The 25,461-nt window shown below is 31.1% G+C and overlaps 1 protein-coding gene across 2 annotated transcripts; it reads right to left on the bottom strand.

Annotated features, from left to right (window-relative positions):
- Positions 1-5,842: 5,842 nt before the first annotated feature.
- On the bottom strand, positions 5,843-25,259 carry LOC135963940 (putative uncharacterized protein DDB_G0282133). Of its 2 annotated transcripts, XM_065515954.1 has the most exons (6): positions 25,005-25,259; positions 21,965-24,459; positions 9,722-9,873; positions 8,572-8,706; positions 8,230-8,487; positions 5,843-8,160 (listed from the first exon to the last, which is right to left on the bottom strand). In XM_065515954.1, exons 2-6 carry the CDS (start codon positions 24,421-24,423, stop codon positions 6,458-6,460), a joined length of 4,707 nt encoding a protein of 1,568 aa, XP_065372026.1. In that variant the 5' UTR covers positions 24,424-24,459; positions 25,005-25,259; the 3' UTR covers positions 5,843-6,457. The 2 variants fall into 2 exon arrangements, with proteins under 2 accessions (XP_065372026.1, XP_065372025.1); XM_065515953.1 differs by having other exon boundaries at positions 21,965-25,259.
- Between the last annotated feature and the right edge of the window lie 202 nt (positions 25,260-25,461).

The following is a 25,461-nucleotide window of genomic DNA, read 5'->3' as shown; positions in this document are numbered from 1 at the left end:
ATATAGGTCAGCTAGTTTAGTATAAATTTGTATAAGATACAAAAAGACGTTAAGGTTTTAAATTATAATTGATACTGTTTTTGTTGCATATACAACAAAATTAGACTCATTCACTCTCTGAGATAGTTATTGAAGATTAGTGGAACCTTTTAAGCGAAAAATTTGACTTTTGACCTTCACGATTTAAGGTTTAACGTTTTCCAATTTCAGTAAAACTTTCAGAGTATATTTAGAATTATCTGGAATATAACATTCTGAATAGGTTTTACTTAAAATTCTAAGCTGAAGATATCCCTGTTTTCATAACAGTAAGGAAATAGAGCTCATTCGCCAAAAAAGGCCAAATAATTGGTTTTTCTCGAAAATTTCAAAAGTTAAATCGCAGGTACGGAAAAACTCTAAGAGATATTTTCATAATTTTTTCTCATTTTTAGTCCCTATTATATTCTCAATAAATCCCAAGGAGATGATCAAAAAATTCTGAAATTTGTTGAACAAAATTTTTAAAAATTTGAAAATGGAGTTTTGAAACTGCCGTTAAAAAAATTTTATTTTTTTGGTCATACCTGCGAATAGGTTAACGGTATCCTACGAAGACAAGAACTCATATACAAGTAAATATGGATATATTTTAAGTAAAAATTAGCTTTTATTTTAATATTTATCAAAATATGTTAATTTTGTTCCTATATTTCTTGTTCTAGTTGCCTGAGACACGTTAATGGACTTTTTTATGTCTCATTAGAACGAAAATTACGTACACATTTTTATACCCTACACCACCATAGTGGGGAGGGTATTATGCGTTTGTGCAGATGTTTGTAACGCCCAAAAATATTAGTCTAACACCCACCTTAATGTATACCGATCAACTTAGAATCACTTTCTGAGTCGATTAAGCGATGTCCGTCCGTCCGTCCGTCTGGTCGGCTGGCTGGCTGGCTGTCCATGTAAACATTGTGCGCAGAGTACAGGTCGCAATTTTGAAGATATTTCGATGAAATTTGATATATATTATTTTTTCGGCTCAAGGACCAAGCCTATTGAAACTGGCTGAAATCGGTCCATTATTTCACCTAGCCCCCATACAAATGTCCTCCCGAAATTGGACTTTATCGGTCATAAATGTTTAATTTATATGGGGCATTTCATGTCAAGTGAACCAACTTTTGAAATCGATGTCTTCCGATCGGGATGAAATTTGCACCAAGGTTAGCTCTATTGGATAGTAACTCAGACACAATTTTTCAACAACATCGGTCGAGAACTCTCTGAGTTATAGGGGGTAAAATTTTGACAATTTGGTCAAACAGGGGTTTTTTCTTATCCATGTAACTTATTACCTATTGTTCTTAGCAAAATGTGTCCCAAATAGTATAGATAGCTATTTCTTCGATCTTTCGAAAAAAAATATTTAAAAAAAAAATAAAAAATTTTTAATATTTTTTTTCCGAAATCAAAAACTTTTTTGACTTTTTTTTAAAATACGTCATTTTTTTTTTTTTTTTTTTTCTTAAAATAAAGTTTAGATATTTTCCTTGAACACCTACTTGGTCGCTTAGTGGGATGCGAGTGGGATATCTATCAAAATAAATATTTTGTAACTCAAAACATAAAATTTTTGACTTTTTTTGCAAAATCAAAAACTTTGTTGACTTTTTTTTTTCAAAATGGACCCTTTTTTAATCTTTTTTTTTAGGTCAAACAAAAGCTTAGATATTATCCTTGAACACCCTTTTGGTCGCTTAGTGGGATGCGAGTGGGATATCTATCAAAATAAATATTTTTTAACTCAAGACTTACAATTTTTTACTTTTTTTTTTGTAAATACGATTTTTTTTCCAAATGGGCCCTTTTTTATCCCACTCGCATCCCACTAAGGGACTAAAAATATCTTAAAGGAATGGACCTAGGCTTTCTTTTGAGCAAAAAAAAAAATTAAAAAAGGGCCCATATTGGAAAAAAATTTTGATTTTGCAAAAAAAAATTAAAAAATTGTATGTCTTGCGTTACAAAATATTTATTTTGATAGATATCCCACTCGCATCCCACTAAGGGACTAAAAATATCTTAAAGGAATGGACCTAAGCTTTCTTTTGACTACAAAAAAAATTTTAAAAAAAGGGCCCATTTGGAAAAAAAATCGTATTTGCAAAAAAAAAAGTCAAAAATTGTAAGTCTTGAGTTAAAAAATATTTATTTTGATAGATATCCCACTCGAATCCCACTAAGCGACCAAAAGGGTCTTCAAGGATAATATCTAAGCTTTTGTTTGACCTAAAAAAAAAGATTAAAAAAGGGTCCATTTTGAAAAAAAAAAGTCAACAAAGTTTTTGATTTTGCAAAAAAAGTCAAAAATTTTATGTTTTGAGTTACAAAATATTTATTTTGATAGATATCCCACTCGCATCCCACTAAGCGACCAAGTAGGTGTTCAAGGAAAATATCTAAACTTTATTTTAAGAAAAAAAAAAAAAAAATATTACGTATTTTAAAAAAAAGTCAAAAAAGTTTTTGATTTCGGAAAAAAAATATTAAAAATTTTTTATTTTTTTTTTTAAATATTTTTTTTCGAAAGATCGAAGAAATAGCTATCTATACTATTTGGGACACATTTTGCTAAGAACAATAGGTAATAAGTTACATGGATAAGAAAAAACCCCTGTTTGACCAAATTGTCAAAATTTTACCCCCTATAACTCAGAGAGTTCTCGACCGATGTTGTTGAAAAATTGTGTCTGAGTTACTATCCAATAGAGCTAACCTTGGTGCAAATTTCATCCCGATCGGAAGACATCGATTTCAAAAGTTGGTTCACTTGACATGAAATGCCCCATATATGTATCTCCACAAATTCCGCTCCAAATAAGTTTTATATACACAGAATTCATGCCATCAAATTTTGTTACGATCGGTCCATAATTGGTCATAGCCCCCATATAAGGCCCACTTCCGAAATTCACTCAAAAATATAAATTATTGAAATTTTAAAAGAAACATTTTTATTGCTCTTTTACTTAGCTCTTTTACTTTCTTACTTGTTATTCTTTTAAATTAAATTACAAAAGTAATTTCTTAATGGCAAAATTTTTACAAAAACCGAAAAAAATGCACTTTTTCCCCCTTGTGAATGCATCTCAAAACTTCAGAGGACTTGAGGCACGTCTTAACCCCAACCGATTTACCTAAAATTTTTTCAGGATGATTTTTTAACTAATGACTGGGGGTGAGAATGGCTAAAATCCAACTTTCGTTTATTAAGGGCCACCCTACTCTACACGGATCTAATTGATCGCAAAAACAACTTAGATTTCAACTGATTGGCCAACCAATTTAGAAAGATGAAAATTAAAATAGACATTAAATTCGTGTTTCAATAAATAATAGCTATTAGTCAAAATTCAGTATCTGAATTTTCTTTGCTATAGTATTTTATTTAGTGATAACTAAAATATAAAAATTTAATACAGATTGGCTGAAATACTGGAATTTATCCATTCGAATCCTTGTCGAATCCTAGCTCGAAAGTATTAAATGAGTCACGGGAGTACTACGGTACTTTTACATGTGAAATAGTACGAGTGTAAAAAAAGTACAATCGTATCAACTTTTCCATCCCTTAGATATAAGGTAAAACGATGTTTTTATTCGGCCGCCTTTTTGTGATTTACATTTACAAAAAAATAAAATAGTACTAGAAACAAAGCAATATGGAAAATTGTTATGAATATAATAGTGAATATAAACAAATCTAAAATATTAAATTTCTATAGTTTACCAACGCCCAAACATCGTTTTACAGTTATTTAATACATAAACTGTGCTTGAAAATGTATTTATGTGATACTATTGAAGTATATTGCAATGAATAATGTTTTGCATAAGCAAAGAACTTTACATGTATTTTTTAGTGGAATTTAATATTACTTTTTAGAAGGATCAAAATGATGTTAAGATTTTAATTAAAATTAATACTCTTTGTGTTGCATACAAAATGACTCACTTGCTGTCTAAGATATTTTTTGAATCGTAGAGAAATCTTTTTGTGATCTCTCTGAAATTACCGTGGACGAGACTGGTCGTCCAAGGAATTATTAAGAATATTGAGAAAATCCATTCTACTAGAATTCTACTTCTAGGTCACTAAACACTAGAGTTTGCTTTACAATTGCAGCTCATTCGAAATTCTTGCAATTTAAATAAAGCCCATAGTTCTTAAAAATTAACAAGAATTAAAATTAAAAAAGCTTCAGTGTGATGTTAATTTCATAGACCCATTTTATCAATAGATCCTTTATATTTCAGATTATTCGTTTCATTACTTAAATATGGCATGGCACCAATGACCCTAGATAGGTTTGCAAAGGATTATATGCAAACAACATCTGTTCGCATTGAATTGCCTGCTGAAAATTTAACTCTATGCTCTATATATTGTCCATCAAGTGTAGATACTGGTTTCTCACTTGTTGTGACTACTCAGACTTAGACAGTTTTACACAGATCTAATTGATAGCAAAAGTAGCTTAGATTTCATATCTCCTTGTCATACAACTGATTCTAGAAAGATTACACTTATAGTTAATAGACTTTAAATTCCTTGCAATAGTTTTTTGATGGCGTGAGAACTAACATGTCAAATTTAAAGACAGTTTGGTTAATATATAGCAAGAGTTCGAACAAAATATATCACTAGAAGCATAGGAGTGACTGTCTACTAAAGGAAGCGGCAATTTATTTAAAATATTGATGATTAAAATATATACAAATTTCACCCTTTGAAAATTAAGGAAGAAATCATGTTTAGATGCTCCATAGTAAAGGTTATATTATTTGCTGATCATTTAAATAAAGACATTAACAAAATTCACCGACTACTGAAGATATCCCTGTTTTCACAATGGCTAATGACGACCAAGTCGGTAATAGACCACAGGATACTACAATATTAGAGTTATTAAAGAGAATTAAAACTGAAAGAAGTCACCAGGATAACACCATTCATAAACCTGCCAAACGGTTTCAAATTGTTTAATGCGTTTTAAAAACTAGGAGTTTGTGCGAAACATTTTAAAACTTTTCCCTTCGAAAAAAATTTAAAAGGATTAACATACCATTTTTAATGCTGGAATAATTAATTTGGGTATCGGCAAACCTTGAAAGACGATTTTGTATGACCAAAATTAAGCATGAGCGCTATAAAACAAAATTATTTTTTTACCGAATCAGATCGTTTGAAGCCCGGCTAACCAGCCGAATCGACACCAAAGCCAAATACATATCCATGGATTTGGTGGGACCAAAAAGGTCCTATCTATTATGACCATCACAGGGAACCTGTTCCGAACGCAACTGATTTAAAACGAGCATTGACCGAAAAATGCCCAGAACATATTGCAATACCTGTTCATCCGCCTTATAGTCCAGACTTTGCTCCGTCCAAATACTATTTGTTTTGATCGATGCAGAACGCTCTCTCTGGATTACGCTTCACTTCAGAACAGGGTATCCGATATTAGCTTGATTCATTTTTGACCTCAAAGATGAGCAGTTGTTTTGGCTCTAAATTAAAATATCTTCAGCTACTTGGAAATATCATTGATAAAGGACGAGTTGAAAAAACATCCATAACAAATATATTGTAAAACTACAAAACCATCCTAACCAGTTTGCAAGATTCCATGTACAGAACCAAACTCGATCAAGGCTTCGTAGAGTCCATCCACTACCCTGCTAAAAGGATAGGCATTGAAAAAATAAATAAAACATTAAAAAATTTCTAAACATTGAATCACCTCATCACCTTGCTTATCAAATAAATAAAAAACCAGCTAACAAAATATTCCTCGTGTTTTTTGTTTTACTTTATTTTTGTTGGATTTCCTTTTTTAAAAAATACAAAATTTAGTAAATTTATTTATGTTTGGTTTATAATTTTGTCGTAAATGGAAAATTAACGTAATAATTTCCGTGATCAAACTAAAACTAGTCAACGAATTTATAGGAAGAAATTGTGAATAAATATAAATTCTTACAATAATAAAGTAAATAATAAATTAAAATAATACGCAAAAACAATAATGTATATAAATTATTAGAAACGCGTGTATTCACATACACAAGAGACCGTAATAAATGAAAAAAATATTTTACAAAACAAAAAAATAAAAATTAAAAATTAGCGCATAAATTTGAAATAATAAAATGTATTTTATGTTATTTATATTTATGTGTGTGCGTACACGCAGAAATGGTAGTGTGAAAAAAGCAGCTGATTTCAAATCATTTCATTTCACATAAATATTCAGATATATGAAACGATATGACTGACAGTGACAAATCTGGTCACGGAGGGATGCCTCTCAATCATGTTTTTTTTCTTTTGTCCCGTTTGTGGTTTTTTTGCTACAGTTTCGATTTTCTTTCTTGGGTGTTCTTTGTTTTGATTGGAATCTTCCTAAACAGCTGTAATCATGTGACTGTCATCTACGTTGTCTTTGATCAATAATTTAGAATTTTTTCCTTTGTAAGAAGACTGATCGATTTTGCCTTTAACATCAATGATTCTTTGTTCTTTAACATCATGATCACCTGTATTTTTCTCATCACCATTTTGGCTTTCATCTCCATCATTCTCATTCTCAGCATCATCATCTTCATCATTATCATCTTCATTATTGTGATTATTATTTAGCTGTTGTTTATTTGTGTATATTGAATTTTGTGTGGGTGGCGGTGATTCTCGTTCTTCGTTTTCTTCGTAAATAACATCGCAATTTGTTGGTATAGTTTTTGGCGGTGGCTTCTTTATCTGTTTCGATTTTTTATTGTTTTTATTGTTCATGTTATTGCACTCTACACCATTCTGTTGTAGTTCGTTCATTTGTATTTGCATTTCTCTCAGACGATCGGTCAGCAGATACAAATCACGTTCCTGAGATTCACAGCGAGTACGCAGTTCAGCTATTTCTCTTAGATCCTCGGGACGAGGATCACGTCTTTCGTAGCGCATACGCATTTCTTCGAATAGGTTGGTGAGACAGCGACATTTTCTATGTAACTGTTCTATTTCGTTGGCATTGCTAATGTCTCTTTTGTCGAGGGCAGCCTTTTCGGCATCGTAGGCGGCTTTCAGATCTTTGAGATCGTGTTTGTGACGCTGTTCAATATTTTTGATTTTCTCATCAAAATCGGCCAGTTTCTTTCGATGTTTTTCGCTTAGGGTTTGTAAGGCCTCATCTTTTTCGGCCTGCATTTTGGCTTTTAATTGGTTGATTTCCTTCTGGTGCTCTTCCTTTAATTCTTGTGTGTTTATCTGCAGCTCTTTGGCGAACTCGTCTTTGACTTGACCCAAACGTTCTCGGAACTTCTCTTCCATTTCCTGTTTTTCGCTTTCAAACTCTGCGCGCAAAGAGTTTTCTAAAGCTTCTCTACGTTCTTCCTCCTGACACATGGCTTTTTGGTATTCCCGATCTGCTCGATCCAAATGCATGCGTGTTTGCAATAAAGCATTGTCTGACTTTTCCCGTAACTCTATGAATTCTTGAGTTTTTTGTTCCAAACGTTGCTGCGTTTCGGCCAATTCAATGCGCAACTCTTCCTCATTATCAGTGTAGCGATTTGTCAAAGCTTTAAGCTCCTCTACATGTTCGTTCTGTAGCTTGTCTAAAGCTTCGCGACGTTCATCCACATAAACGGATTCTAGTTCATTTTTCAGTCTTGTCATCTCTGTATAAAGTTTATCCTCCCAGAAGGAGGCTGCCTCATTGCGTACCTCATCGATGCGATACATCATTTGACGCTCCTTATCGTAGAGAGCATTATCACAATGATATTTAATTTTCTTAACAGCCTCAATTTGTTCGGCCAGATTTTCATTGGCAATGGCCAAATCACTTTGTAGATGTTCGATTTGAGAGACGAGATTTTGTATGGACTGTTCCTGTTCGTTGACAATGCCTCTTAGGGAGTTCATTTGGGCCTGATAGATTTTCAAATCGTCTATCTCTTTGCGACGCTCCTCCAGTTCCTCCTCTAACTGTTCGACTTTTTCCACTGCCTCACGACGTCCAATTTCGGCTTTGTCGCTTTTATCCTTACACTGACGTTGCATTTGACGCAATTGCCATTCACAGTCGGTCATAATGGATTCTTCGCGATCTGTTAACAATGATTTAATAATAAATTAGATAAGTTTTTAGGTTTGTTTTTAGAAAATCTAGCCCTTACCCATATTATGAGTCCTTAACATTTCAAATTCCCTCTGCCATTTGTCTTCACAAATCTTGCGCTCATTTTCGGAATTCTCCAGGGCATTTTGCAAAACTTTAATTTGCTCCTCAAGTTCACCGCGTATCTTTTCCACCTCTTCGCGCCATTCTTCGGCCTCTGTCTGGGCCTTTGCCAGCTGTGTATGCAAATTACTTGCCAAACTTTGGGTTTGCTTGTATTTCTCTTGCAATTCATTGTACTGTATTTCAAGGTCGTCTAAAAGTAAACAAAAAGTAAACAAAAGTAAATGTTTTTCTTTTTAATTATTTAAGAGAAGAGATAGTAGAGAAGAGCACCCACCATATTTATTTTTTAATTCATCTTCATTTTCACTAAACCGATGACGTAGATTGGTCTTTTCATCTTCTAGTAGTTTGAGTTTTTTACGAACATATTCATCATCTTTCTGAGCTGCATTTAATTCACCCTGTAATCCTGTGGAGAAAAACATGAATATGTGTAATAGTTTCTGACTAATGTAAAGAGATTTAAATGATCTTAATCGGAATAAATTACTTAAATACTAAACGATTCATACATATACTAAGAAATAGCCTTTTGAATGCACATTATTAACCAAAATCTTGATTTATATATCAGTAATGCAGTTTTATTCTATGAACAGCTAAAAGACAGCTGATTAGTTTCCCTTTTATTCTCAACTAAAGGGTCTTCCAATAGGGACTTCCGAACTTTGACATTTGATAGAGGCCAAATTGTTGAGGCTACATCTGTCAAATTGGCTGTCATTTATTCAGTTTTGCCAAATCATTTGCACGTGTAGAGTGTTAACATTGTTTAAAATGGGTATTCTGTTCGGGCAATGTTCCGCTAAATCGCATCAAAAATCCTTTTCAACTGAGTCCCATTTTTAGATGAATGGGTACGTCAAAAAACAATATTGTCGAATTTGGGATGAAACCAATCGAGATGAGATTCTAGAGGGTCAAATGCATCCCGAGTAAGTCATTGTTTGGATTTTGGGCTGGCGGCGGATCATAGGTCCATATTTATTTGAGAACGACATTGGCCAGGCAATCACCATCAACGGCGATCGTTATAGTTCGATGATTACCAACTTCTTTTGGGCTGAATTGGATGATATGAACACCAACGGCATATTACATAGAATATTCTGTATTGGATATCTGCGGGCATGGTACTGATGTGAACTGCCCGCCGAGATCATGCGATTTGACCCCGTAAGACTTTCTTAAGTCGCAGGTCTAAGCTCGATGTTTTATTCAATACAGAATGGCATCAAAAGACCTTTCAAACACTTTGTTTTATTTAAATTTAAAGATAGTAGCTCATAATTAAAGAGCCTCTTAGAAAATAACTACATAAAACTAATATATAACTACTTGAATCTAAACAATTGAGAATTAGTGTTTCTCATTCAATCATTCAACACCCTTCATATAAATTAATAAAAAAAAAAATTACTTACTTTCAACGTTCCAGGTTTTCGCCGATAACTCCTGTTCCAATTTTTCAATTTTTATTTGCATATCACTGATTTTCGTTTCTAAACTGTTCACATTTTTATGTGCATCTTCTAGTTGTACATTAAATTGTGCTTTTTGTTCTAGTAAATCATTTCTGTAAATAAAAAAGAAATAACAATTTGTTAAACATCAATACGCTTAATCACAAAATAATTTAGCAATTAATAATTGTAATGCAAAAATTATATAACTACAAATCCCTTTCCGAATGCAACGTTTATTAATGTATTTGAAATCTCTTTAAATGAAATATAGAAAACCGTTTATTCAATAAGTCTTAAGCAAAGCAATATTCATTTATTAGAAAATATTTTAGCCGGTATCAGAAGCAACCTGTACGAGTACTAAGACGTTTTCTAGTTTTCGACCTTGTTATTCATTAATGGCCTCTAGTTTTGTTAGTGCGAGCATAAAATCATTAATTTTTGTTTGTCTGTCTTTTAAACAATTCAAAATATTTCAATCGGCAGATGCTATTTAGTGGGTTTTCCTAATAGATGTAGCGCTTGTTGTTTGTGTTAAGCAGATACTATGTAGTGACATGCAAAGTGATAGTGTGATTTTGGTACAGTGTGAAACATAAAATGTGAAACAAATTTATGTTTCATGTATTCCATAGACATTGAATCATATCGAGCATTCTCAGAGATCGCACTATACCAGTTGTTATAGATGGAATCTCATCAAACGAGTTCAAGATAAATTCAGGGCTACCGCAAGGCCTACTCTATTTCTTATTTTCCCTATCTATTCTTCTGCAGATGACAGCAACATTTGCCATAATAAAGTTATAGACCAGGTCTGTAGCAAAACATGAATGATTCCCTTAATCGGGAACTTGTGACAATCTCTGAATGGGGTCGTGAATGAGGGTTGATTTCAACACTGGCAAGACTCAGTGTTGCATGTTGACACAAACACGAATGACTGAATATATCGCTCTAGATGTTCTAGGCATGAGAATACAATGTGATGTCCGCTAGTCTAAACACATTTTTCAAGTGTCGAAAGAAGCATCCAAGTGTCTCGGTTTTCTGAAACGGTGTAGGAATTACTTCACTCCATCTGATTTCTTCACTATTTACACCACCTATATCCGACCGAAAATGAAATACAACTCCTATGTATGGGCCGGTGCTTCAAATTATATTTTGGAGCTTCTCGACCGACTATAGGAGAGGGCGAAGGTGATTATTGGTGACAGTAGATTATCCAACTCTATTGATTCGCTGGAGCACCGACACAATTTGGGCTGCGTTTCACTGTTCTATCGGTACTACAATGGAATGAAATTAGGGAATTTGTTCCTGATATCTGCAGATTTTTACGTAATATACGTTTTTCATGAAGAACACATCACTTTATGGTCGATTGGCCACTACATGGAAAATTCGTTCTTCAGTCGTATTCTCTCTTCCCTCTGAAGTCTTTCCTGTCATTTTCAATGTCTGATAGTTCAAACCGAATGTCCACTAATCCCTTTTCCTCCCTCCTATAACTTATTTTTCTAGTTGCAATAAAATGCTTTGCATTGTTAAAATATTTTAGATAGCTATTTCTTCAATCTTTCGGAAAAAAAAAATAAATTTTTTTTTTTCCGAAATCAAAACTTTTTTGACTTTTTTTCAAAATGGGCCTTTTTTTCACAAAAGAAGCTTAGATATTTTCTTTGAAGACGTTTTTGATCGCTTAGTGGGATGCGAGTTGGATATCTATCAAAATAAATGTTTTGTACCTCAAAACATAAAATTTTTGACTTTTATTGCAAAATCAAAAAGTTTGTTGAATTGACCCCTTTTTTAATTTTTTTTTGCTCAAAAGAAAGCTAAGATATATATTTTTTGTTTTTGAGCAAATGAATATTTGATTTAATTGTGAAATAATTGAAACCAGTTCAATATGTGACAAATATTTGAATTGAAACGGTTTAAGAAATAGTTTTTTCTGTGTACGTAGATTTAGGACTGATACAGAATTGGATCCGTGATTGGTTACCCGGTAATAGTCACCGATTCCAGTCAACATGACGTTGTCATAGGAGGCATTGACTCCTTTTGAACACCCTGTGATTTGTAAATTAATTATATTTAAATTAATTGATATTATTCACTAAATTTATTTTAAATTTATTGATAAATCGAAAAAGCATTTATTTATTTTGTATGTATTCGATTTAAAAATTTCCAAAGTCGAACAATTTCTACTACGAATTGTAGATAATTGTAAGTCTGGATATTAGAATGTTATCATTAGTACAGGCGCGGATCCAGGTCAACCATTTGGGGGGGAAAAATTAAAATATGTTCTACCTTTTTCTTTATATTCCTTTTTTTATATGAAAACTTTTCGGTTTTGTGGCGGGGAAATTTCCTATTTCACCCCATCTGGATCCGCGCCTGCATTAGTATGACCAATATTTTATTCTCCTGATAATTGTACAAGAACTATGTATTTCGGACGTACTGAATTGTTAAATTTGTATAAATAATTATGATATTTTTCAGCAAAACGAGTTTACACTGATGAAAAGAGAGAAGGGTTTGTATTAGTTGTGTTTGGGACGTTTTGTTTATTTTACTTTAGTTCAAAGTAGAGTGACTCTGTTATTGTAAACGTAGCTTAAAAGTTAGAAGAAGAATTGTACTACAAATATTCATTTTTGAAGCCTTTATATGTTTGGCAATTTTCCAATAATAAAGCAAACCCCCTACTGGGCACGGTAAAATATTATAGATTCCTCTCAAAATAATAAACAATCAATATCAGAATCACATAGACATTGTTTATATTTTAGTGTTTATTTAAAAGTCTGTACACATGTTTTTGGTTTGTAGATCCTTTGTTTATATATTACGTTGTTTACTTTGCATTTATTAAATTTATGTTAATAATTCATAACATTTTCTATTACTGTTTATCTGCCTTGTTTAAAATAAATCAATAATGCAATAAGAAAAATCTGAATTTTTGTTTAAACTGTTACTTTGTATTAAAAGTAAGCTATGTATATAGAATGACTAAAACCCAGGAATTGAGAGGATTTGAGAGGAACTATTTTTAATTCTAAATTCTAAAGCTTATGTTTTGAATTCTAAATATATTTCAGTTTGTTTATTTACATCTGCTTTCAAACTATTACTAAAGTACATAGCTAATTAAATCAAAAAAACAAACGACCTTCCCGAAATGAAGCCTTCAAATTACTCCATAATATATGAGTACTTTTTTAATTTTTTTGATATAAAACATTGTACTGATTTCAATTTTATTTTATTTACTTAAATATATTTAGAACACGCAGAACTACAAAAAAAAAAACAAAAAATACGTACATACAATTGAAACATTTTTAAATATAATTGAATATTTTCAATTTTTTGTTTGTTTATATGGAAGGCCAATATACAGCAACAAAATATTCAATTGGCAGAAAGTTAAGATTTCGTTTTTATGTATATTTTTTGGCGTTTTTATTTCAGAAATGAAAATAAATATTATTTCAATACAATATTGAGAACGATAATCTTAGTAAATTTAAATTCTTTTATACAACGTTTTTGTGTGCAAAAGAATAAAAATACACACATGTTTTTTTTGTTAATACCCTACAACATAAAATAAATGTTTTATTCGCAATTTGTTGTATATTGTTGGTGTTATTTATAATAATAGTTTGTGTGTTTAGTTCACCATTTGTATATATTAAATAAAAAACAATTATATTGAAATAAGTTTGTACAGTACTTTTTGTATTGGTTCAAAGTTTAAGAGATTTGTTGATTTTTATTTCCAAAGACGTCATTCATAATAATGACAAATGATTAGTTATTTTCAAGAAATAAAAAAAATAAATATCGAAAGGAAAATATTACCATATGGGTAATTCCATGTCATCGTACGTGACATTTGTTCACCTATAGAGTGGAACAGATTTTGCAAAAATAAGAGTATCTGAAAAATAATTTTGTCTTTATGTTCCATTAAGAGGGTACTATATTTTAAAAAAATAATAAGATCTTTCGAAACATTGTTGTCCAAAATATCGAGCGAAATAAGGATATCTCGTACGTGACATAAAACGGAAGTAATTTTGAGGTACATGTAGAAATATGCGAAAAGTTGCGAATCGTGAGTGGCGTTCTGTTTTCTTTTAATTTTTTACACTAATCCAAATATTTTTCCTTTACAATCCGTCATATTTAACAAAAACAATCTTTGGATGATTTGATAATAAATAAAATTATATATCGTACGTGACATACTGTACGTGACAGATTTTTCTCTTATAGTAAAACAATATACATATATTCTATATATGTATACAAAAACTAACAAAAATAAATAGAAAATATGTATTCGGTTTCAATAAACAATTTGATAATAGCAAAAAAAAAATCGGAGTCAAAATCTGTTCATTGGGACCTTAGATTTCGCAGTCATCTTAGCCTAAAACCTACCAATTTGATTAAAAAATTAAATATATTTTCACATAGTAACATTTTAGTGATTTTTCCCATTCAAATCATCTTGCAAAAAAGTTTGAAGGGTTTTGGTTTTTTCAGTCGTGGTTGTCATTCTCGTGGAAATGGGCAATGTTTTTTTTATGAAATTATTACTGGTTTACAGTGGAGCAGTTCGCAAAAGAACATTTTAATAACTGGGTATCTTCTGATTTATTAGTTCCATTGTAAAAACAATATATACTAGGAATGCGCGATTAATAGAATAACCAACAATTCTCATTAATCAATATATTGATTAATCAACTTTTCTAATTAATTAATTAGAATTTTTATATTGGTGTATGACTTCAAAATGCGGGATTTTGTTAAATGTTTAACTTTTAGTTATATTATCGTTTCCCATCTTTCTGACAACATATGGATTCCGAGCCAAAATAACTGGTCATCTTTTGAAGGCAAGAACGAATCAAGCCAATATTGGACACTATGTTCCAAAGTGATGTGTATCCCAGAGGGAGCGTTGTGCATCGATCGAAACCAATAATAGTAGGATGAGGCAAAACTTCCTAACCATTACATTGTAAATACTTTTAAACAGGTCACGCAACATGTGGCAGAGCGTTGTCATGATGGAATATATCTCTGTCCGCATATTCAGGGCATTTTTGGGCCAATTATCGCGTATCGTATCGGATCCATTTTTCAACGCAAGTAATGATTCGCTTCAAAAATTATTTTCTTTTTGTCTTTCAATGTCTCTCGGCTTCAATTCCTATGGTTCCCATTTCCCTACTTTTGGAAAAATTCTGCTGCTTGTTTTGAAATTGGTTTTGCAAGCTTATGTTAAGTTTTAGAACATTCTTCATGGAATAATGCCTCCAATTCTTGGTCTTAAAACTTTTTTGGATGGCCTGGGCGATCGTTGTCTTTCGTGTCAAAATCACCACACTTCTGAACCGAACAAACCATCACGCACTGAAACCGATGAAAGACATTCACCAAATTTTCCTGTTGCGATCCACTATCCAATCGACCACACATGGATGAGCTCTTGTTGAAAAACGTAATACTTAAAAAATTACTGGTATCAGAAACAAGTTCCCTGATTTCAGCAGAAATCATTTTCTTGAAGCATTGATAGAACAGAGCAAATAACAAGATTCTTAATGCTCTTTTTTTTTTGTCCTGGCCCCTATTCGTAATTTGTTGGTGTTTAAAGTTAAAATTGAAACAACCATTATCTCAATTTTCTTTGCGATATGGCCTCCCCTGAAAGATATGGAGGCTTTTCTTGTCATTTAGTAGACACATTAAAAAATTTCCTACTGTTGCGTTGTTTATTTCGACCGATGTAAATCTCTTTATAGCCGGTTTAAATCTAAAACGAAATGCATTCATAACGCATGTTATGTTATTTATATCCACAATATACGTTTACTGCATGTGCTACATTTTACCGGCAAAATTTAGAGCAATTGATGTGCAAAAATATACAATTTTCTTTTCAGCAACATTTATACTCGTACGAATGAATTTATGTTTACAGTTTTGATAAAAAAACACACAAAATTTGTTTAATTTTTTTCAATTCGGAATATTTGCATAGAATAAAATAATAATATTGAAATATTTTACATACACGCGTGGGAATAAATATCTCAGCAAATTGTTCTGGTATGTCTGTCCTGTATTTGTCTATAGTTCGTTTGTGTATTTGAACATATTAAAGAAGACTTTCTCTAAGACAAATATTTAAACAAAACAAATTTTATATGCAAAGATTTTCTTCTCTGAAATTTGGCACGTTCCATTAAAAATTGAATACAACAAAACGAAATCATAAAAAATAAAAAAAATGACGAAAATATTTATTTTTATACATAAATATACATACTTGTACTCATCATATGTATGTTGAATGAAAAATTTGTTTTTTTGCTTACAGTTCTGTTTTCTTTTTCATTTTCAATAATTTATTCTTCTAAAATAATAATTTTATTAGTTTTAATTTAATATTAATAATAAATATTGCTTCAAAGTGATTCATGATGGATTTGCAAACATGTTATTTCTTTTAAGCAAAAACTCAAAAAAAAATCTAAAACATATTGTAGTATTTTGTTTATATAGTCATATAACAAATTCTACATAATTTATGTACCGACAACATATTTAAGAGTAATAAAATTATTATGGACTTGCTCGCATACCCTCCCCTTATTTTTCTTTAGTTTAATAACATTTTGTATAATTTAATTTAAACAGATAATTTTTCTTTAAGTTCAATGTTTAACAATTACATCATCACTTAAAGTATCTGTTGGTTTTTTCTTCGTAATGGACATAAAATACAATTCTTTAGATTAAGTTTTCAAGTGTGTATTTTATGTTCATTTAAAATTAATTAAAGTGAATTTATGAATAACCAATTAAAAACTTTTTATACTTGTACTCTCTATGATATTTATTTTTTTTTTTCGTAAATAAAGTTACACATTTTTAATGAAAGTAATTAAGAGTATATGAGTATCATACCACATCCAGTATTGTCATATTGACATTTAAAGGGAAAAAACTGTAAGAAATGCGCTTTTCATCCACTGCAGGACTTTTTTTAAAACAAAAAATGTCAACACTTTTTAAAGTTTGTTAGATTTTTTAAACAAAATAAAAATTTTATAATTTTTTATTGGGTGTACAATATAAATTTATTAAAAGTATTGGTCATTGTTAGCTACGACCTTTTCCCATCTTTCTGGCAACATATGGATTCTGAGTCAAATTAAATGCTCATCTTTTGAGGCTTAGAACGAATCAAGCCAATATCGGATACTCTTTTCCAAAGTGAAGCTTATCCTAGAGAGTACGTTTTGCATCGATCGAAACAAGTAACAGTCGGACCGGTCATAGTCTGGGCTATAAAGCGGGTAAGGCAAAATTGATTTCGGCAGCTCATAATAGATAGAACCCTTTTGCTCCCACCAAATAAAGAGCATTACCTTAGCTCCATGGATATTTTGCTTTGGTATCAATTCGGCTGGTTGGCCGGGCTTCACGATCTCGCTTTGGGTTATAAGCTTCGATGAGCAATCGGTGTCCTTCAACGACATATTTTTTTTCAAATTAAAAAAGTCAAGCAAAACTTTCCGCATATGACGCTTTGTTGGCACAAAATTCAATATTTTTAAAGCAAAATCGCATATCGAATATGCGATTTGAGAATTTTTGCCCTAAATTTTAATTTTACATAAAAAAAGATGTTTTTTGAATTTTTCAATTTTTTTTCAATTAAAATATTTTATAAAAACTTAGCTTTCAGAAAGTATAAATTCCTTATACATCCTTTTAGACATTTTTTGAGATAACTTAAAAAGAAAAAAACTTTTTTTTTCCCCAAAAATTAGCAAAAATCGGCTTTTTAAAATTTTTTAAATTAAAATGATTATAACTTTGGACTTAGTCATTATTTTTATTTTCTATTTGACACATACATATGTTGTTATTCTAATGAAGGAAAACTGGAGAAAATCGGAAATTATTTGGATACGCTGTTATCAAAAAACTGGAGTAGGTTGGGTAAAAATGTTGAAAATTTAATTTTCAAATGCGAATATCTCCTAAACCATAAGAGATAATTAATAGCTACGACTAGATCTTTTTTTGCGCTCGATTAATAGATTTTTTATGTGTAATTTTTTTGAAATCGGAACACAAACGAAGAAATATGATCGTTTTAAAAATGTAACATACCCGAGGTGCCCTAATTTGAGGAGCCTTGGTCGCGCCCCTGGTGAGGTCCACGTTCAGAACATAAACTCGACAACACTTCTTCCTTGCGCATGTGAAATTTCATTCAAACCAATCTAACCATTTAGAAGTTACAGATTTATTTCCCACTTTTTTTTCTATACCACTATGTGTCACTTACGATAAAATTCGTTTACTGTAAAATGTATACATTGACTTACGTTAAAATCTTACCCCCTATAATTTTGAAGTTATTAACAATTTTGATATTCTGTGAACGCTAAAACATCAGTCGGTCCATAACATTTTAATTTTTGCAATAAAAAAAAATTTTGAAAATGTCACTTACGATAATTTGGCGCTAAGGGATCGATATGTTCTATAAACATTGCTTATGCCTTTCACTACTATAGGGAGTTTTTTAATTTTTTTTTTATTTTATTCTTTATTTTATGTTTTAATTAGAGTTTCATGTTCGGTTTTAACCGAGACCGAAACGACTGGTTTTCATGGATGAAAGCGGTCGAACATTGCTATACATATTGTCTTAGAATTCCATAAGCACTCAGAACGAATATATTTTTAATGGAAATACGGAATGACCAAATTAATTAGAGTTGGGTTATTCATGAACGAGCAAGTTCAATTGATCAATTCAGTCAAATGAACAATGTGAAGTTGTTCTATATTGTTCTTTTTATTCACTTTATTCCTTTTTTCGTCTAACAATATTTTAGATGTTTGAAACTTATATTTTTAAAATTTTATAACCAAATAGTAGAAAAACTATTCTCAGAAAATGTAATCCTGTAATATCCTTGAGATTTTTAAATAAATTATTCTAAAACAATTAAGAGTGTGCCGAATCAATGACATATTTTTCATATTGAAGTTCAAATGATGTCCAAAATATCATTCAAAATTTATATCCTTGAAATTGTCTGATTCTAAACAAAATATATTATAAAAACATTATAATCGAGTACTATATTCTTAAATTTGGTTCTTAATCTGATAAATTAAAATTAATTTTTCAGTATAGATGTGAAGATAATTCCCTTTAATATGACAACCATATAACCATACTACGGCAAGTGTAAATTAATAAACAAAAGAAATTCAAAATTAACTTCCTTTGAAAATTGAAATTTCTTTTAAAGCAAAAACAGATCATGAAATTGAAAATCATAAATACAATTTGACTATATGAATTATGTAGTGTGAATAGGGTTTTTATCCCGGGAATTCCTGGTACAAATTTCCCGGGAATTTTGCCAATTTTTCACTACCCGATTCCCGGGATTTTTAGTCGGGAATCCCGGGAATTAAAAAGTGACGAAAATACATAGAAACCAAGTTAGAACTCTATTTTTTTCACCAAAAAACAGTGAAAAGTTTTTTGCTTATATCTCGGCAATAATAGACCGCTTATTATTATTATTTATTTGGGGCTTTTCGTATGAAAATTTAAAAAGTAAATTCAATATTTATAGAATTTATTTCTTATTGAACATTCTTATTTCTTTAAATTTCTTCTTAAAATCCATAACAAAATAGCTTCATAAATTTATTAATTGATTAAATTTTTCTTCAATTCAAATCTAGTACAAAAAGGCTTCAGACAATTTTTTCAATTAATTTTGTAAATGATTTGATTTAACAAAAATGTAATCATTCAAAGTTTGAATAAATTCTGTTATTAATTAACTTTAAAATTAATTCAGTTTAAACAAAGGCTGAATCTAAAAAATTAAATATTAGGAATGGATTTATGGAATGAAAGGCTGACAACGGATTAAGATTTTAGTGAATTAAGCTCAAATTTTATTAAGTAATTCGAAGCTCTGATATTTAATAATTATAACACTAAGTTTTTATATGAAATTTGGCTATAATATTCCTAATTTACAGTATCATTATATATTTCGGGAATAGCCGGGTACCCGGGAATGTAGAAAAAAATCTCCCGATTCCCGGGAATCAAAATAGGTCGGGAAATTAAAAACCCTAAGTGTGAAGCGTACATATATGGACTTTATCATGTGAGGTGTAATAACACAACTGAGGTCCTGACAAGCTTTTTAAATTATAGTTATTAGTTTTGTTTTTGGATAAATTCAAGAGGTAATCTTAATATTCCTACCTACAATTGCGAAATTTGTGTATTGAGGGCCTATATTCAAAACCCTCTATCTTTGATTTTCACGAAAATTACTTTTTGATGGTAAAATATTCAGTAAAACATTTGAATTTCAAAAAATATATATCTTTTTTACTGTTTTATTTGCATTTTTGTTATTTCTTTATCTTATACAATTAATTTTTTCCGTATTCAAACCCTCGATTTTTTCAAATAATAAATTTTCAAAAAATTTTTAGTATAATTTCTTCTTGCATTTCTTTTTTTTATTACTAATTTTGGCATGCTGAATCATTTATCAAAGTAGTGAATGTTGATTCTGAAAAATAAATAATAAAAAAAAGTTGGAGTTTGCTTAAAAAAGTGTCTACTTTTAAAGTGTCATCAACTTAAAAAAAAAAAAATTGTTTTCTATAACTTGTCGTTTGAATACCGAATTTTAATAGCTCAAGTAATACGCGAAAAAAAGTTGTTTGCCTCTCCTGAAAAGTTTTAGGCCCTCGATATTCAATAATTTTTTTATTAAAGTTTAATAAATAACGAAAATTGTATATTCAATTATAAAAAATATCAAATTCATAACTCAAAATTCAGTAGCAAATATTACAATTATGAAAAAATTGAAACCAGTTCAATATGTGATCATTATTTGAATTGAAGCTGTTTAGGAAATAGGGTTTTTCTGTGTAGTGGGGAGGATATTATGCACTGTGCTGATGTTTGTAACGCCCAAAAGTATTAGTCCAACATTTTAAAGTATACCGATCGCCTCAGAATCACTTTCTAAGTAGATTCAACAATGTCCGTCAGTCCATCCGACGGTCCATGTAAAATTGGGAGCAATGTTCAGGTCGCAATTCCGAATATAATTCAATCAAATTAGGCACTTGTATTACTTTCCATTATTTCACATAGCCCCCACACAAATTTCCTCCCGAAATAGGACTTAAATGCTTGACTTAAACAGATATCAACACAAATTTGTCCATGAACTAGTTTTATCTACAAATAAAGCACACGTAAAAATTTTGAGCGCATCGATTCATAATTAACCATAGCTCCCATGTAAATCCCACTTCCGGAAATTACTTTAACGATTAATTTAAAAGAAAGAAAGAAATCACGTGATCTAATTTCATTGCGATCAATCCATAATTGGTCATTGCTCCCATACAGGTCCAACTCACGAAAATCACTTAAAACATTTTGGTATACAAATAAAATTATACAGACTGAAGTTTCATATAGAACGAAAATAAATTTTTCAAATTGTAAGAGAAAAAGGATTTTGTTCATTTTCTCAGTGTAGGGAATCATTCATATTGTAAGCTAATTTAAGTGACACTTAAAAACTAAAAATTAAAGCACTTGAAAATATTGCTAGAATTTTACTTGAATTAAAATAGTATTACATTTTAAACTTGAAAAATTGATGAAAATTTAAAATTTTTGCAAACAAAAAATATTTGACTGGATTTTAATTTCGTATTGGGATGTTTCTAGAAGTTATCTAATTACCCATATTTATTAAAAAATATAATTTATTTAATAAAATTTAATATGACGTTATTTTTGAATTTTTATTTTAAGCGATGAATTTTCCAACAGTTCTATTCTGTAACATTTATGTCGTTTAGTATTTAATATTTCTAATCAATTAAAACATTATTCAAACTAATGATTAATTTAAGGTTTGATTTAGAAAATTTTTCAACTTCTAAGACTTTTTAGCATATGAAATTTCCTACTACTAAGTTATTTACTTCTTACTATTTACTACTAACTAAATATAAGCTATAGTTCTTAAAACAAATAAATTCATATACATTACATACTTTAATTTCTCTGCAATAATATCACTGAGGTTCTTTGTTGATCTTGTACTCGATGGCGAATGCTGCAGTTCAGTTGCATCTTCAATAATTTCTATTGTCGCTCGACTGCTACCAACAAGACTGTCATCGACACTTTGTTTGCGAGGGGATGAACGTCCACTACCTCCACCACCGCCACCACTGCTATTGTTGTTACTACCCTCTACATGGATGGGTATAAAGTGGACACTGTTTAGTGTAGTACCGGTGGCGCCGTTTATATTAATAAAATCACGTTCAGCGCCTGAATTGCCCAAGGAGGATGACGTTGATGTTAATAATGAAGATGTGGCAGCATTATTATTATTATGATTATTTGTACTGATTGTTGTGCCACAATTGCCATTCGAGTTCGTTGACTCTACAACAACATCTGGTAAACTTATGCTTTCAATGCACACCAAACGTTCTGAAGAGGCGGGATCTAAATAATCTGGCGATTCGGCAAAATCTAACAGTAATTCATCGCATTGCATTAGTGTTTCATCACAATCGGTTGAATAGCCATCGCGTACAAATGGCAAATGCTGATGATGTTGTTGAAGCAAATCTCGTTGCCGTTCCTGTTGTTGTTGCTGTTTCATGGTGCTACTGGCAGCATCGCAATCTGCATCGTTGATATTTATAAACGGGCTATTTGTGGATGTCGATGCTAGAGATTCTCCCATGCCTGAATCGGGAAAACTGGTGCTTAAATTATATTCACTATTATTGTTGTTGTTGTTGATATTTATGTTCGTGCTCTTAATGTGTTGTTGCTGTTGCCTTTCTGGACTATGTGAATTTGAGTGTTTGTGTTGCTTATATTCATTGTCAAGGTTATTGCTGTTACTATTACTTGAGGTATACACATGCTCTCTGGCTGTATGATCGGCTTCTTCCTCATCTTCATGCTCTCCCTGTTGCTTCTCTTGTTCTTCTTCGTCTTCATCATCATCCTCCTCACCTTCGTCTTCTTCTTCGACATCTTCGAGTTTCATGTAATTATAACGTGAGTACATTGACGTTGGTGACGCAGTACGTTGTATACCATATGAGGAGTTGGCTTTTTGCGTTGCATTTTCTGCGCCAGCATTATCGTATTCTTTGTTTTCATTGTCTTGATCACTGAACTCATGTTGTTGTTGTTGTTGCTGGTATAGTTGCTGTTGTGGCGTTTCCATTTCAAAATCATAAAACTCATCTTTATCGGTTTTATTGCTGTCATAACTTTTGGCAGTTTGTTGGCTACCAACACTGCTGCAGTCTACCACAGTAATAGTGGGCACATGCATACTAGGCGATTGACCGCGCTGTTGGTTAATGGTATTTCCGGCATAACCTTCGTGGGTTGATGACGATGACGACGGTATCGACGATTCGCGAAATGCCCGTGCACTCGGTGAAGGCGTTGCCGGTGGCGAGGAGGAGGTTGAGGAAGTGTTGGTAATATCACCTTTAGTATTCTTTTGTCCCATTGCGGCTGGACTGTCGATGTCACGTTTATCTGTATTTTCTAATAAAACGCGATCACGATCACATTCCGTTAATTCATCTAACTGCCCGTTAACCGATTTACCGTTACACGTAACCGTTAAACTGTTGTTACTAACGTTTAGATCGTTGTTATTACCCGTTACTGACGCGATCACACTGCCGTTTTGCCCGATGACCGGAGAACGATTGATTACTGTTTGCTGCTTATCGTGCTCTTCGTTTGTGCCGTTATTCAGCATCAATTCATTTTCGCTCTGCTCAAGAGTGTTTATTGGGAGATCTTTGAGTGTTACAGTCTCACTTGCTGAATTACTGTAATTACCAGAGAGAACCTCCTCATCATCATTATTATCATCTTCATTATATGAGTCGGTATCGGAATGAGCATCGTCGTCATTCGTTTTGACTTGGTTAAAATTCTCAGAGCTATTATTAGACATAGTCATTTGATAAGTTGTATTTGTAGTAGAAGATCTAGCGGGGTCGCCGTTTGTCTCAAGGTGTGTATTCAGATCTTCATCATCGCCACCATTGGCTTCTAAATAATTTGCATCATCATAATAATTATAATAATTATTATTACTTTCAGTGTTTTTCTTGTTATTTGTATTATTAGTTTTATTAATATGGCCGTAACTTTCAGAATTTATAGAGGGCGAGGTAGTGGTAGTATTGTTGCTGCTGTTGCACTGTTGTTTATTGATGTTGGCAACAGGTGCATTTGTTGAATTGTTAGAGGTTGGATTGGTAGTGATGGTGGTGTTGGTGGTGGTAGTGTTGTTGGGGGCTTTTGTATTTGATTGTTGGTGCACAGACACCGATTTGGCCAATAGCTGAGGATGCTGCTGCTGTTGTTTTTGTTGTTGATTAAGTGGAAAATTTTTTAGCTGCGTATTTTGTATCTGTTGATTACGTCCGCGATTTTGATTACGTCCACGCGCCATAAAAATATTTAATTATTTAATAATTATAATTACTTCCTGCAAAATAATAATTATTTGCTTTAAACTTGGTTAAAAGGAATTTTCTTTTTCTTATTAATTTAATTCTTTAAATAACTTTTCAATGTCTTGCCAATTTTTTTTTGTAGAACTTTTTTTATACAAAATTTTACATATTTTTTCTTTGGGTTTTGTTAAATTTTCATTTATATTAATTTCATTTCACTTTTATTTGTAATATTTAATTATTAAATTTTAATTTATTTCATGCCATTTTTATATAAAAAGCCCTAGAAAATTTTTCATTTCTTTATATTATATTATGTTATCTAAATTTAAATTTTCCACTTTTCTGCAAACCGTATTAACTAAATATCTCTAAACGACTGCACTATTTATCCGTTGAGTTTCGTTGTTACTGTTACTATATTGATACAAAGATTTATCTGCGAAATTTAATTTTTTCTCTTTTTTATTACAATTAATTTTTTATTTTCATTATCATTATCTTGTTATTTATTAATTGTTTAATGATTAGTTTCGTTTTATCATGTTTAACTATATATCCTCATCTCTTTGTCTACCTATGTTTTTATCGATTGATCTTTTAATGCTGCCAATTCGTTTGATATTGATAAATACTTTTATATTCACACATAAATACAAATATATGTAGAAGTATATGTATCTATCCGTGTTTATTTAGCTATGTAGTTTTAGTTTAAAACTTTTTTTTATTTATTTATTTATATTTTTTTTTTAATTTAATTTTCGCCAATCATTTTGATATTCTATATAAAAAATGTCTGTGCCACTGCCACTCGGCCTGTTCGTTTCGACTACACTGCTTAGTGCTATAAAAACATTGTCAGCGTCAAATTTAGTTCTTCTTTTTCTAAGTATCTTTAGAATTTAAGATCCCAGCAAACCAAAAATAAATGATGCCACACCATCATGATGATTGATTGTTAATTATTTGTTTTAAAGAGAATTAATAATCATAAGGTTGAGTGTTTATTTTTGTTTTAAATGTATGTACTC

The sequence above is a fragment of the Calliphora vicina genome, chromosome 1 (assembly GCF_958450345.1).
Source record: "Calliphora vicina chromosome 1, idCalVici1.1, whole genome shotgun sequence".
Lineage (NCBI taxonomy): Eukaryota > Metazoa > Arthropoda > Insecta > Diptera > Calliphoridae > Calliphora > Calliphora vicina.
Note: the sequence above shows the minus strand (reverse complement) of the source record. Positions and strands in the feature narration are given on the sequence as shown.